Genomic DNA, 13,660 nt, shown 5'->3' with positions numbered 1-13,660 from the left:
ACGAAATTTACAGGTCAGTTCCCGTGTAAGCAAAATGAGCACCAGCTCTTGCTTACAAGGCATGGTCAGACGAGGGCAAAACAGTCCAATCACATGTTTTCAACAACCAATCAACAAGAAAACATAAAACCATAGAGTTTTCAGTTGCACAGCAAAACGACAACAAAAAAAACATCAAACACCAATAATTATTGCAGTGTAGCACTCATTATTATTGCTCCACTGTAATATTATTTTTCCTGTCTCTCTATTTTCATTAAACTCTTTCAGAAACATAGAATAAAAAAATAATTAATGCATTTTACTCTTTTATAATTTGTAAAAAAATTAATAGCATTTAATCAGATTAAGATATTCTCATAAGACCTAATAATAGTGTGTGGCGTGTAATAAGTGATATTGGAGGAGTGAGATGAAGCGGTGACCAAGATTCGAATCTTGCGATGAGAACATTCGCTGAGGAGAGATAAATCGAACAGCTATCATGTGCTGATGCCAAAAATTCCATGGCATAATTCCCACAACTTTCTCTGCCATTATTATTCATATAACATCAGACAAACCAACTAACGTTATACAAGCCTCTCAGCCAACCTCCAAATTCGCCAAATCTGCACCAGTTGTCCATGCCCTCTCTCTCTCTCTCTCTTCCCTAACACCACTCGCTGCCACTCTCCCTCTTTCTCTCTCCGCCGGTGAAGCCCGGCAAGTTCCAGTGGCGGGAACGGCTTTGACCGTTACCTGACTCCTTTCTTTCTTTAGACACATGGAGGTTTCCGTTGCGGCCTCGCCCAGAAAGTCCATGGCAGAGAAGGTCTTCGGAGGGTACCACAATGGGAGTACCAGCCAGAAGAAGCGTGCCACTGACGCTCGCCACGATGACAGCGATGGAGGCATGGAACTCATGGAGATTGGCGCTGAAAGAACAAAAAACGTGCTGATTCTCATGAGCGACACCGGTGGCGGTCACAGAGCCTCCGCTGAAGCCATTCGTGACGCCTTTCAGATTGAATTCGGTGACGAATACCGGGTAATCTTGTTGCTCCCTTTGCGTTTCTTCCTTCTGGATATCTGTTGCTTCCTTTGTTCATTTTTCGAAAAAAAAAAACAAAATTATGTTACACTGGTTTCTTTTTAAAAATTTTAACCTATTTTATTTGTTTTTCTTGTTTCGAAATTTGTTCTGCACTGGAGTTTTCTGGTATGAGATTTTTTTTTGTGTTTTTCGTAAGATCTTTTTTTCTTTGGAATTCGGAGTTTAACACGAACATTTCTTATAGTTAAACTTAGATTCAATTCAAGCTTCATCTGGATTAATTAACTCAATTTGTTTCTAATTACAATTATTTAAAAGTTTTTACTTAGTTTATACAAAAAAGGAAATTAATATCGAATTAATTAAACGTAATTATGGAAATTTTACCTAGATCATGGATCATATAAGACGAATTTTATTTAGTTCATAAACTAAATTAAACAAATAGAATTATCTAATCTCGAACTATTTTTGGATTAGTTGCTGTATCTGTACCCTTACTTTTTGTCATGTCTTGCACACACGGACTTTGTCGCTACGTTTTTTTCTTGGAGTTATTTGCGCAGTTTTCTTTTTTTTTTTTTTTCTTTTTCTTTTTTGGGAAAGATAGAACTTCGTGGCAATAAGAAGTATTTGTTTGATTTATGTGTTTAAATAAAGTTTTCAATTTTCAGATTATTGTTAAGGATGTTTGGAAGGAATACACAGGGTGGCCGTTGAATGACATGGAGGGGCAATATAAATTCATGGTTAAGCATGTACAGTTATGGAATGTTGCTTTTCATAGTACTTCTCCTAGATGGATTCACTCTGTTTATTTGGCTGCCATTGCTGCATACTACGCCAGGTATATTCCTATTCTCATACTTCTCTTGGTTAGCTTTGATAAGTAATTTTGACAACTGATTTTGACGGTGAAAAGGGAAGATATGAACAATGTGGTTCCCCTTTACTGATAAAACTATTCGTTTCTGTAGCTGCAAAAGTTTTTTTTTTTTTTTTTTATGTTCGCTGTGTTCTTATTTATAACTACTCTCTTTTTCTCAGGGAGGTGGAGGCGGGGTTGATGGAGTACAAGCCAGATATCATCATCAGTGTCCATCCCTTGATGCAGCATATTCCGTTGTGGGTTTTGAAGTGGCAAGGTTTGCAGAATAAAGTTGTTTTTGTCACAGTGATTACCGACCTTAGTACCTGTCATCCTACGTGGTAAAATTTAATTTTAGAGTTTTTATTTTTCTTTCTTTGAAGTGAAGTACATTGATTAAACTTTTTACACGCTCTAAGTCATAGTTTGAAGCAATTTCCAGGTTTCATCCTTGGGTGAACAGATGTTACTGTCCTTCAGAAGAGGTGGCGAAGAAAGCTGCTGTAGATGGCCTTGATGAATCTCAAATCCGTGTTTTCGGCTTACCCATCAGACCTTCTTTTGCCAGGGCGGTTCTTGTGAAGGTATATATAAATGTTAAACAAATTATAAGTGTAATTTTTCTTCTTCTTTCATTGTTGGTGCTTACTCTGTCTTTTACGACAGGATCAATTGAGGGACGAACTCGGGTTGGATCCCATTTTGCCAGCAGTTTTGCTGATGGGGGGTGGTGAAGGAATGGGCCCTGTCAAGAAAACTGCAAAGGCTTTGGGAGAATCACTTTACGATAAAGAAGCTGAGAAACCAATTGGGCAATTAGTCATCATATGTGGTCGGAATAAGAATTTAGTATCCACCCTTGAATCTCTCGAGTGGAAGATTCCAGTAAAGGTAAGTTGCTTCTTGGTTTTTGTGCATTATGCAGATGCCACCCACTGAAACTTTGTTTCTTGATTTTGCAGATCAGAGGATTTGAGACCCAGATGGCCAAATGGATGGGAGCCTGTGACTGCATCATAACAAAAGCAAGTTATAGTAATTTGATCTTCGTTTCATCCTTCATATGCTGTTATTGTTAAGAAACAGGGTCATTGGTTGGTTGAAATTTTCAGGCTGGACCAGGTACAATAGCAGAAGCATTGATCAGAGGGCTTCCCATAATTCTCAACGACTATATCCCAGGACAGGCGAGTGGTTAAATTGTGTTTTGTTTTATTATTTCTACTGTTGGATGTTGATTCTGAGGTGGAAGTGTGGTAAAAACAACAGGAGAAGGGTAACGTGCCGTACGTGGTCGACAATGGAGCTGGTGTGTTCACCCGTAGTCCTAAGGAAACAGCAAAAATGGTGGCAGAATGGTTCACCACGAAATCAGATGATCTGAAAAGAATGTCAGAGAAAGCACTTAAATTAGCACAACCAGAGGCGGTGTTTGACATCGTGAGGGACATTGATGAACTTGCCAGGCAACGAGAGCCATCAAATTTTCCATACTTGTTGACCTCGTCGTTTACTAGCCTAATTTAATTCATTATTTGTGCTTCTTTCATGGTAGCTTGCTTCCATTTAGAATTGACTTGTACAGTTAGCCCTATTTATTGTACCATTCTTTATCTCTGGCTTGGTTTAACTATGCTAAGATTCAATTGTAGTAAACAAGTATGCTTGTGTGGTTGTGAGGAGATGGTTTGCCTGCAAAATGTCTGAACACTACGTTCATTTATTTATTTTTCAATTTTTTTCTCCGTAATTCTATCCAGCGGTCAATTTTGGCCTGGTAGGGGCCTTCTTTACCGTTCGATACCATAGGCAAAATCATTATCGTATTTAACTAGGATATTTAGATTTGTCGGGTTCTTGAACCAAAAAAAAACAAAACACTAAAAGAAACATAGATGTATGTAAACAAGATATATGCATCGATGTAGATTTTCAACGTTAAGAAGCACTTCTGACCCGTGCATAAGCCCGTCTTTTTTAAATAATAATAATAATAATAATTCTTTTAGGAAAACAATATAGTTGTTATTATATTTGTTTGAATAAATTTAAGAAATATATATTTAAATATTACAATTATATATAATGTATAGATGTGTTATAGAAATAAAAGTTGAATCATGCAAAAAAAGTAAATAATTATATTATTTTATGATGATGTATACTAAAATAATAATAGTATCAATATTAATATTAATAATAATAATAATAATATAAATATACACATAACAATAATGATACTAGGTACTGCTGAACATAGAATGTAAAGATAAATTAACCAAAATGAAGTGTAGGTAATAATATGAATTTGATGTTAAAATTTATAAAAAATATTACATATAAATATAAGAATTTAAAAATAAGTTTAAAAGACAGAGATATATTTAAAGATGTTGGTAAAATAAAAATGTTAAATGTTAAATTTTGTAATAATAATAATAATATAAATAATAAAAACAACCCATAATAATAATCCTAATACTAATAACAATAGCCATACAAATAATAATACCAATACTAATAATAACACTAATACGCTAATATTAATTCAAATAATAATATATAGTGATAAAAACAAAGTAGTAATAATAATAATTATAATAACAATATTAATAATAATAATAATAATATAATAATAATAATAATAATATACAATACTACTAATAGTAATAATAATTCAAAATAATAACTTTTTGTATGATTGAGGATTAGGGTTTGGATTAGAATTAAGGTTAAAGTTATTATTAGTGTTTATAGTTATGATTTATGTTAGGGTTTGAGTCTGGGTTATGGTTAGAGATATGTTTAAGGCTATTCACGGTAAGATTAGGGTTTATAGTTATAGTTTATGATAAGGGTTTGTGTTTTAGTGGTAGGGTTATGATTTATGTTTTATGATTAATGTTTAAGGGTTGGTTAGGGTTATGCGGTAAGGCTAGGGTTTATGTTTTGGGGTTATGGTCACAATTTGAATCAAGGTTGGGTTATGATTAAAGTTATGGTTATTGTAATTTGTATGGTTAGGATTAGAGTTATAGTTATAATTATGGTCAATGTTTAAGTTTAAGGGTTAGGGTTTATGATTATGTTTAGGTTTATTGGTAGTGTTACGGTTAGGGTTTATGTGTTGGTAGTAGGGTTACAATTATGGATATGAATCATGGTTTATGGTTAAGGTTCTGATTAGGTTTAAGGTTATATTTGGCTTTGTTCACTTGAATGAATTTAGGGGAAAGTGATTGAATATATTTGAGAAATTTGAAGGTAAATTTTGTTGTTGTTTATTTGAGTGGATAAAGTGAATTTGGAAGTAAAATTTGTGAGAATTGGTGTAAGATTTGATTGATGTAACAAATTAAAAAAATTTACTTTCAAATTCACTCTTACTTACCTCCAAATCCACTAAACAACAAAAAATTTATCTTCAAATTATTTCAAATCCATTCAATTACTCTCTCCCATATACATTTAAGTGAACAAAGTGTTAGAGTTAGAGTTGGATTAATGTATGATTATGGTTTGAGGTTGGGTTAGGGTTACGATTGGTTTTGAGGTTTAGGATTATGGTCAGGGATAGGTTAGGATTAGGCTTACATCCTCGTTTAGGTTTTATGAGAAGAGTTAGGGTTACTAGTATAACTACGTTTAGGGTTAGGGTATGTGTTTGGGTTAGGGCTTGAGTTTGAGTTAAGACTAGGATTAAAGTTAGGATTTATGGTTAGGTTCATGGTTTTTTTTGGATGAAATGAACCATGGACTTTCTTGCAAAGAATGTCGTAGGGCTAAATGAGTTTGGGCTTGTTGTTGAAAGCTGGCCCGAATAAATTACCAACGTTCATAGTTATTGTTTACTTGTCTCTTAAGCGTTGTTGACATTGGTATAAAGAATAAACTAACCACCATCGTTATTGTCAGATCGCATTCCAATTTATAGTTACTTTTTCCGCAATCTTGATTTCACATCACCTAACAAATTTGGCATTTTAATTATTCAATTTACTTCCACTTTTGGTTGTTTTGGTGCACATTTATCAATTTCTCAGTTTCACTCCAAAGAATTACTCATTTACATGCTTGGATTGTTTTCTTTTCCCTGCATTTTCAGAAACGCTTGGGTTGCAATTGAAATCTTCTGAGCAATCCTTGTTCTTATCGTGGCCACAATAGACATGGTACGAAGGATTCAATTCAATTCAATTCGTGCTTATTCAAAATTCATAATTTTGCGGCGTTGTCAATTTTTGATTCCCAATTGAAAATGATTGTTGTCATTGTTCTGTATGGAAAAGGTTTATCACTCTAGTTTTGTGAATGAAGATGGGGTGAGTAGAGCTTGTGGGTGTCCTCTTCTTCCTCTCAAGAGCCATATCAAGGGACCTGCTCCTGTTTCAGATCAAGGTTTTTCTATTGTTTTTTGTTCTGTTGTGCTTTTTGTGGTTTCTGGGATTGGGATATGCTTTGACTGTGATGTGTGGTACAGATACAACTGATATCGTGGATGAAGCCATCACCTTCTTTCGAGCCAATGTGTTCTTCAGAAACTTTGACATCAAGAGCCCTGCCGATAAGCTTCTCATATACTTGACCTTTTACATCAACATCGCTCTCAAAAGGCTTGAAGGTTGCAGAACCTTGGCTGAAGGAACCAAGGCAATCATCAACTTGGGTCTCGAAAAGGTTCCTGTCCCTGGAGAGTCTGGCTTTCCATTTCCGGGCCTTTTCCCCCTTCCTCAATCACACGACGAAGCAGGTGAATCCTGTCATTACTATTCCTTCACCTTGATGTTCTTATAAGTAGACGCATAAGCTTAGCTTAATCATAGCACTTAATTCTCTATGTGTTTAATCGGTGTCCGCCTCCCAGGTTTTATTGAGAAGTATCTATTGATTCCTTCGCCATTGCCTCAGGAAAATAGTCAATAAAAATGTATTTGAGTTGTTCCTTAATCATTTTATTTTTCAATCGATTGCTTACCCAAGATTTGACATCATTTTCACATTTGCTGGCTAAGTTCACTTTAAACTCACATGACCAAATGAGTGTGTCTGTGCCTCAATGTGGGGCTGGCATTTGTTTTGAAGACAAGAAATTGTATCAGAGCTTAATCTTTGTGAATTTTTAGCACACACCCAACAAAGAAAGTCTAGGCTTTGGCAAATAATGAACTATTCGAGTATCTTCCTTCATTTGTTAGAAGTTTTCTGAAAGTAGGGATGCAGGTATAGCTCTAACCATGAAGCCGGATAGGTATATCTAATATAACTGCCGGAATATACAAACATGGATTGGGGTGATACCAAATGTCCTCAGTGATCTGAAGATATGACTCAAGTCTGGAAAACTATCATTCTGAGAGGTTCATTTCAAACAACTAACTTCACTAGCTATTAAGTGACTTTATATGGCTGCTGTAATCCAAATTTTGTAGTGTTCAGGTTCACTGCTGCTCAGATTCCAACTAAAAAAAATAGGAAGTATAGGAATACTTTATAAAATAGACTGTAATATGTACTTCCTTGATGTGTAAAAAAATAGTTGGAATGGAAACTTCAGTTCTATTACTTTCTGCACCTATGAGGAAATTTCAGCTTGTATTTATACCAATATATGTAGGTTTTTTATTTTCTTGTATTCTTGAGCCTTTTTAAGAGTCAAGTCAAGCGTCTTTTGCATATTTTTTCAAAGAACTGATGATCTGTCATTGTTGAAACTCATTTAATATGAACGTAATTTATGTTTCTCAGTGCAATTGGCATTGCTTTACATGATTGATGGTGAGAACACTGTTATCATATTGGGAATTTAAAATTGCTCATACTAGCTTAGATTGAACTTTTATAAATTGTTGTGTTTACTCTACCTGATGCAGTTGCAATTTACTCAACCTTTTTACAGGCTACACACACGTGTGTGTATGTATTTATTTATATTCATATTCCTGTATTTTAAGCTTTGTGATCTCAACAATGCAGAATTGCTCAAAAACTATTTGAAGCAGATAAGGGAAGAAACAAGTGGGAGGTTATTAAGCGTTGCATACAGACCTAACGGCACTCCAAATAAATGGTGGTTGGCATTTGCAAAGAGGAAATTTATGAATATAATCATTCCTTGAACTGTTGGCGGTCATGCAATTCTTAAACCATAGGTTGTGCTGTGAAAAATACATTTAAAACTACTGTTGATCTGACAATAAAAAAATATAGTGATTAGTGAAAGGCTTGTTGTTAGTTGTCTAGTTTGAAACTTCCATTTTGATTTGGTTATATTCAAACTACTGTTTTCTTGGTAGCACCCATTTTCACATTTTTTTTAGTGGTGGCCTATTCTTTGCCCCTCATATAATGAAGTCAATAATCCTAATACGGTTATGTCCCCAACCTTGTATGTGCAAATGGTGATGACTGCTAGTTGTATTGTCTATTAATTATTGCAAAACTCCTTCAGTCACACCTCAGCTTCACATTATCAGTATAATGAGTGTGCATTATGATAACTGCAACTTTTATTTCAGGTATGTACTAAATGTATTTCAGAGTATCTGTTTCTGGATCTTGTTCTTTTTTTTTTCTTCTTCTTTCCATTGGTAATGCTAGGTATTTCTGTCTATTTAAGAAATTCTTTGAAAAGGTTTTCTTTTAAAATATTTTTATATAAATTTATAAGGATAAAAAGTATATACTTTTTCATCTCCTTGGCTGCAAGTTTTGAATTAAATTATATACATTCCTTTTTAAATTTATGGATCATATTTATAATAAAAAGACCATATTTATGAATCATATTTATAATAAAAAGACCATGGAATGTTAACCTAACATCTCATTTTAATACCATAATATTCTCGTATATAATCTCTTAACGAATAACATCACCATCAGCAACACGAGACAACACCACTATTCACCACCGTGACTATCATGGGGACCACCACAACACCAACACTGGGACCACACCAGATCAGCAGGTGCAACTCAAGATTTGGGAGGTGCAAGGAGAAAACCTCAAATAAGGAAGTTTAAGAACAAAAACTTTAAATCCTATTTTTTTTTTTAAATCTGTATAACTCCTTGGACTTTTAATATCATTATATGCAGTTATGTGTTGTGTGGTTTATGCTTTGTGAGTAAGTTTGCTTTACTCCAATTATTATGGGTCCTTATTTCATAGTTTTCAAATAAAACTGGAATTAAAAAAAAACTTAATAAGTTTTTTTACTTAAAAAAGTGAATATATGAATGTAGTTGGTAAAATAAATAAATTGCCTATTAGTTTATTTGAGTAAATTATAATTATTCTGATCATTATGAAAACGTTTAATATCTTATTTTATAAGCTTTTAGTTTATAAAATTACAAACTACTTTATCTAGTTCATTTAATTTAATTTGTAACTTTTTTAATTGTCATATTATTGTAATTTAAATTTTTTATTCATTTTTTCTATTCTTAAATCGTTTACATATTATTACTTATTTCTAATTTTATATAGATAAAAAATTCTAAAAGAATAAATAATTAATACTCATAAAATAAACTAAATAAACAAAATTACTAGTCCAAATAAAAAAATTCATAATAAAAAGTTGTATAAAAATTTAATTATTTTAAAATATATAAAAACAATTACATAATCTTATTTTTCAAAAAGGTAAAAATTTTATTTGCATAACAGCATTATGTAATTATATATGTTTATACCGTATCATAAATAGTTTAATTAAATACTGCTAATAAACTAATTTATTGACTCCAAACTTGTAAATTAATATTTTAGTAATAATAATTAGTTACAAGCTAACTTATAAATTAGTTTTGGTAAACATATTCCATATATAAATATAAATGACAAACATTTTGAGTAGAGTTTGTGTGGTGTTAAATTTTTTCGTCAGTAAAAACTTCATAAAAAAATTGGTCGTGTTCATTTAATAAAGTAAAATAGAAGAATACGTATAAGAGATTTGTGTATGATCTATCAAACACTATTCACACAACCTATTTATCATAATTATGATTATGAGTGATTGTTTGATCAATAATATTCAGTTATTATTTAATAGTGTTTGTTGTTATGAAAAAAATATTTAACTAATTTAAAAGTGAGTTGCTCAAATAATATTTGATTAAGTTCAAAGTAATTTATTAAAAAAACGTTTTGTTAAGTAAAAATAATTTTTTAAAAGAATATTTTATTAAGTTAAAAATAACTTACAAAAATAATATTTAACAATATGAAAACATGTTATGACAATTAATGTTGAACTTGTAACTCGTGCAAGTTTCTGCGGGCACATGAAAACCCTTGCAAAAATGGGCCCAGGCCCAAAGGTGCACAAGATCCAAAGCCTTGACTCAAAGTGAAGGAAATTGTTATAGCCAATTCCAAAAAAAAAAGGGATGTGGCGTGGAAGTAACGAAATTAGGAGTGGCAATAGAAAATAGCAATAGCAATAGCAATTTGGTTCACAAAAACCCTAAACGGTAGAGAATGTGGGGTTTACTTTAATCAGTAATCAGATTGGGACCAAACCCTTTGACTTGTCTTCTCTCAGCTTCAGCTTCATACTGTTTCTGCAATGGAGCTTCAGATTCCAATTCACACCGTTCTCCAAATGCCTTCTCTTCTCGAAGCTGTGGCAGCTGACACTATTCTCGCCGCCGCGCAATCTATGGCTTTGGTATTTCTCTCTCAAAAACCTATCTTTTATTTCCACATCATTTGCCCCTTCAATTTCACCTTTTTTACTGTTTTTCTTACTATATTAATACTTGAATAAGCATTTTCAGAAATAGGGTTCAGCTGTTTCACTGATTTGCATGCTTGGAATTCCCTTCTTAGTTAGGTCAAAGCAGGGTTTCCTTTTTGCATACAAGTGTTTGCCATTAACTGTAGGGATTATCTACCATTATGTTTCATCTAACTGTCTTGAATGTGAGCATATTGTTGGTTCTCCGTTTGTGTTCTACCTCCTGTTTTCAATTTAATGTTGTTTTCCTGTGAGCGACAGACTTTTGTGCAATATGTTTTGTTTCAGTACTTTCTGTATCTGTACTGCTTGTCATTAGTACGTATGTTATCAGAGGCATTGTTTTTGTTTGTTCAGAGTACAAACTATTGCCATGTCAAAAAGTATGGATTGGGGTTCCAACTAAAGATGTGTGAGTTGGGACAAATAGCGGGACATTTTGCTACTGTGGGATGGGATCTTACATGGCTGATTCCTGCCATTTCTTTGATAGTATCTGCAACCAGTGAAGGCCAATGGGCATCATTGTGCTTCCTTTTCTTAGTTTTTTAGCTAGTATGACATTAAGAAAGTCAGTGTACTGGTCACGAACAGGAATAGTGGGGATTCTCCTAATGCTACAAAACAAGCAAATACAATGAAAAAAAAGGAACCAAATTATTTTCCTTAATTCTGCAAAAGAGTACCGTTCACTTATACTCCCCGTTAGTTGTTGTGTCTACCAACACTTCATTTTGTCTTTCTTAGGATTTGAGAGGAGATAAACTGCTGAAAAGCTGCAAGTTATATTTGAAATATGTAATTTTAGAATTTTTCGTCATTGTTTCTTTATTGAATATCTAAAAAAACTTATAGCAAGTGTCTGCACATATGTCATGGGTTTAGTTGGTTTCAGAACTATTCTTGGTATGTATCCTTTATTGTATGGAATTCAGTAGTTATTTTTAATTTACTTTTGTTTATTTTCCTTTCAGATTGGATATCTGGTGACCAATGGCACTAATCCAGTGTCACCAAATTTGATTCCCACGGGTGGAAGGTAAGAATAAGCTGAAGCACCTCAATAATGTAGAAAACTTTGCTTTCTCGTTTACGTATCTCCTAACATTAAGGACGTATCTACCTCATTTCAAATAGTTATTGATTATCATGTCTGTTTTATATCCTGGTCAGGTTTCCATTGGACGACCTTTTTGGTAGCAAACATGCTTATCTAGAAAACAAAAATGAGAGTGGAACTGATGATGATGAGGATGACGAGGAGGATGAAGAAGGACATGAGGAGGATGACGATGATGCGGACGACGAAGATTTCTCTGGTGAAGAAGTTGATGAAGAAGGGGATCCTGAAGACGATCCTGAGGCTAATGGTGGAGGAAGTGATGATGGGGACGAGGATGATGATGATGATGACAATGGTGATGATGAAGATGACGATGGAGAAGACGAAGATGATGACGAGGAGGAGGAGGAGGAGGAGGAAACTCCCCAGCCACCTTCTAAGAAGAGAAAGTGAGAAAGTGAGGAATAATGTTAGTAGGAAATTGTCTCCAGGGAATATGCATTTGAGTCGAGTCTAGTGATTAGGACAGATGAATTAGCAACGTTCTTGAGTAGACTTATCTTGCTTTAGTAATATGTCAACTATGATTATCATTATATTAATATTTCCCATTGTTTCCAAGACTTTACCTTCTTCCAACCAGTTTTCATCTTTTGGCGCTACCAAAACTTTTTTTTTTTTTATATAACTACGAATTGCAATTCTATCTTGGATCATCTGTTTGGTTTCTCCATTCGATATGGTCTCAGTAGCAGACTTGTGAATCCAGAAAAAAACTCTCACTTATAATCTTTTAACCAAACATGCTTCAGAATAGAATTTCAATTCTATGTTGAGCTTTTGGTATTCTCTCTTTCTCAGGTCTTCAAACTATACTTATGGACATTGAGTTTGATGTTTAAAAATATATTCATTCTTTTTAATATACATTTTAATATATCAACATCATTGTGTTTTAAGACTCAGGTCATCACTAAAAACTCACCTGAGGATTTGGATTCGAATAGAATATGTTTTCATAATATAATTCGTATTGTATAGGATGCTTAGTAGATATCTGTCTTTCGTTTTCTTATGTAATTTTTTTTTTTCAAAAGAGAACTGTAGTAATTTGAGCTTATGGTTCATGGATAGAATCCTAGTTAATTTGACTGAAGAGATGATAGCTGCTTTTATTTTATTTTTCCTAAATTAGGTCATTTGTTCTAATCACGAACTTGCTGGTATTCATCATTTGGTACATGATTCTGCCCCTGTATCCCGTTCTTGAGTATAAATGCCTGGGATGTTTATAATTGTAACTATTTACTGGCAAACTTAATTTGCTTAAGATGGGAAATGCAGGTGGCTTTGTTCATTGTGTTCAATAAAGTCATTTTATTACAAATTCAATGTACATATGCTTTAAAAATAAACACAATGGAATATTAAAGGAAAATGGTATTAAAACTGAAACAAGAAATAAGTGATCATATTGTGTAACCAACAATACAACACATTTATTGTTAGAGTTAGAATATTTTATTTTAGCAATATCTCCACTTACAACCCTCTAATCTCCATGTATTTGCTTATCAAAGTTAAGTGGGATTATTAATTGGATTATTTTCACTAATTGTTTCCTCAATGTTCTGCCATAGAGGTCATAACTAGTAGGAATCTTTCATCATAGTAGACAAGTTTTAACACTGGAAAACAAAGTCATACAAGAGTATATAATTTAATAACCAACTATTGTAGCCCATAAAGTTCTTGAAACACTTTTTCATATAAAAAAAGCTTTGAAAGCACTATGTTATGATTTATATACTCAAGTCTAACCAACTTGTGTGTAATTAATTAGACTCCTCCATGGAAGTCTCCTTTTGTTTCCTGGTACCTTCCTTGTCTTGTGATGAGATTAAAATTGTTAGTTGGATTTTTTTTTTGGGATGGAAATATTT

General features: G+C 33.2%; 3 protein-coding genes across 3 annotated transcripts; all 3 read left to right on the top strand.

The window, feature by feature from the left end:
* Positions 1-455: 455 nt before the first annotated feature.
* Positions 456-3,654, top strand: LOC124837578 (monogalactosyldiacylglycerol synthase 2, chloroplastic-like). The gene is made up of 8 exons (XM_047312988.2): positions 456-1,030; positions 1,711-1,883; positions 2,084-2,245; positions 2,347-2,488; positions 2,571-2,795; positions 2,867-2,929; positions 3,017-3,091; positions 3,174-3,654. The coding sequence occupies exons 1-8, from the start codon at positions 767-769 to the stop codon at positions 3,429-3,431; spliced, it is 1,362 nt and encodes a 453-aa protein (XP_047168944.1). The 5' UTR covers positions 456-766; the 3' UTR covers positions 3,432-3,654.
* Positions 3,655-5,564: 1,910 nt separating this feature from the next.
* LOC124837579 (actin-related protein 2/3 complex subunit 3) lies at positions 5,565-8,418 on the top strand. The gene is made up of 4 exons (XM_047312989.2): positions 5,565-6,076; positions 6,194-6,302; positions 6,385-6,654; positions 7,878-8,418. Exons 1-4 carry the CDS (start codon positions 6,074-6,076, stop codon positions 8,018-8,020), a joined length of 525 nt encoding a protein of 174 aa, XP_047168945.2. The 5' UTR covers positions 5,565-6,073; the 3' UTR covers positions 8,021-8,418.
* Positions 8,419-10,357: 1,939 nt separating this feature from the next.
* On the top strand, positions 10,358-12,340 carry LOC148206983 (uncharacterized). The gene is made up of 3 exons (XM_088105213.1): positions 10,358-10,585; positions 11,629-11,693; positions 11,828-12,340. The coding sequence occupies exons 1-3, from the start codon at positions 10,484-10,486 to the stop codon at positions 12,168-12,170; spliced, it is 510 nt and encodes a 169-aa protein (XP_087961339.1). The 5' UTR covers positions 10,358-10,483; the 3' UTR covers positions 12,171-12,340.
* The last annotated feature ends 1,320 nt before the right edge of the window (positions 12,341-13,660 follow it).

Source organism: Vigna umbellata, chromosome 1 (assembly GCF_029865625.1).
Source record: "Vigna umbellata cultivar VRB3 chromosome 1, Vumbellata_1.0, whole genome shotgun sequence".
NCBI lineage: Eukaryota > Viridiplantae > Streptophyta > Magnoliopsida > Fabales > Fabaceae > Vigna > Vigna umbellata.
The sequence above is the reverse complement of the archived record's forward strand: the minus strand, read 5'-3'. Positions and strand labels throughout refer to the sequence as shown.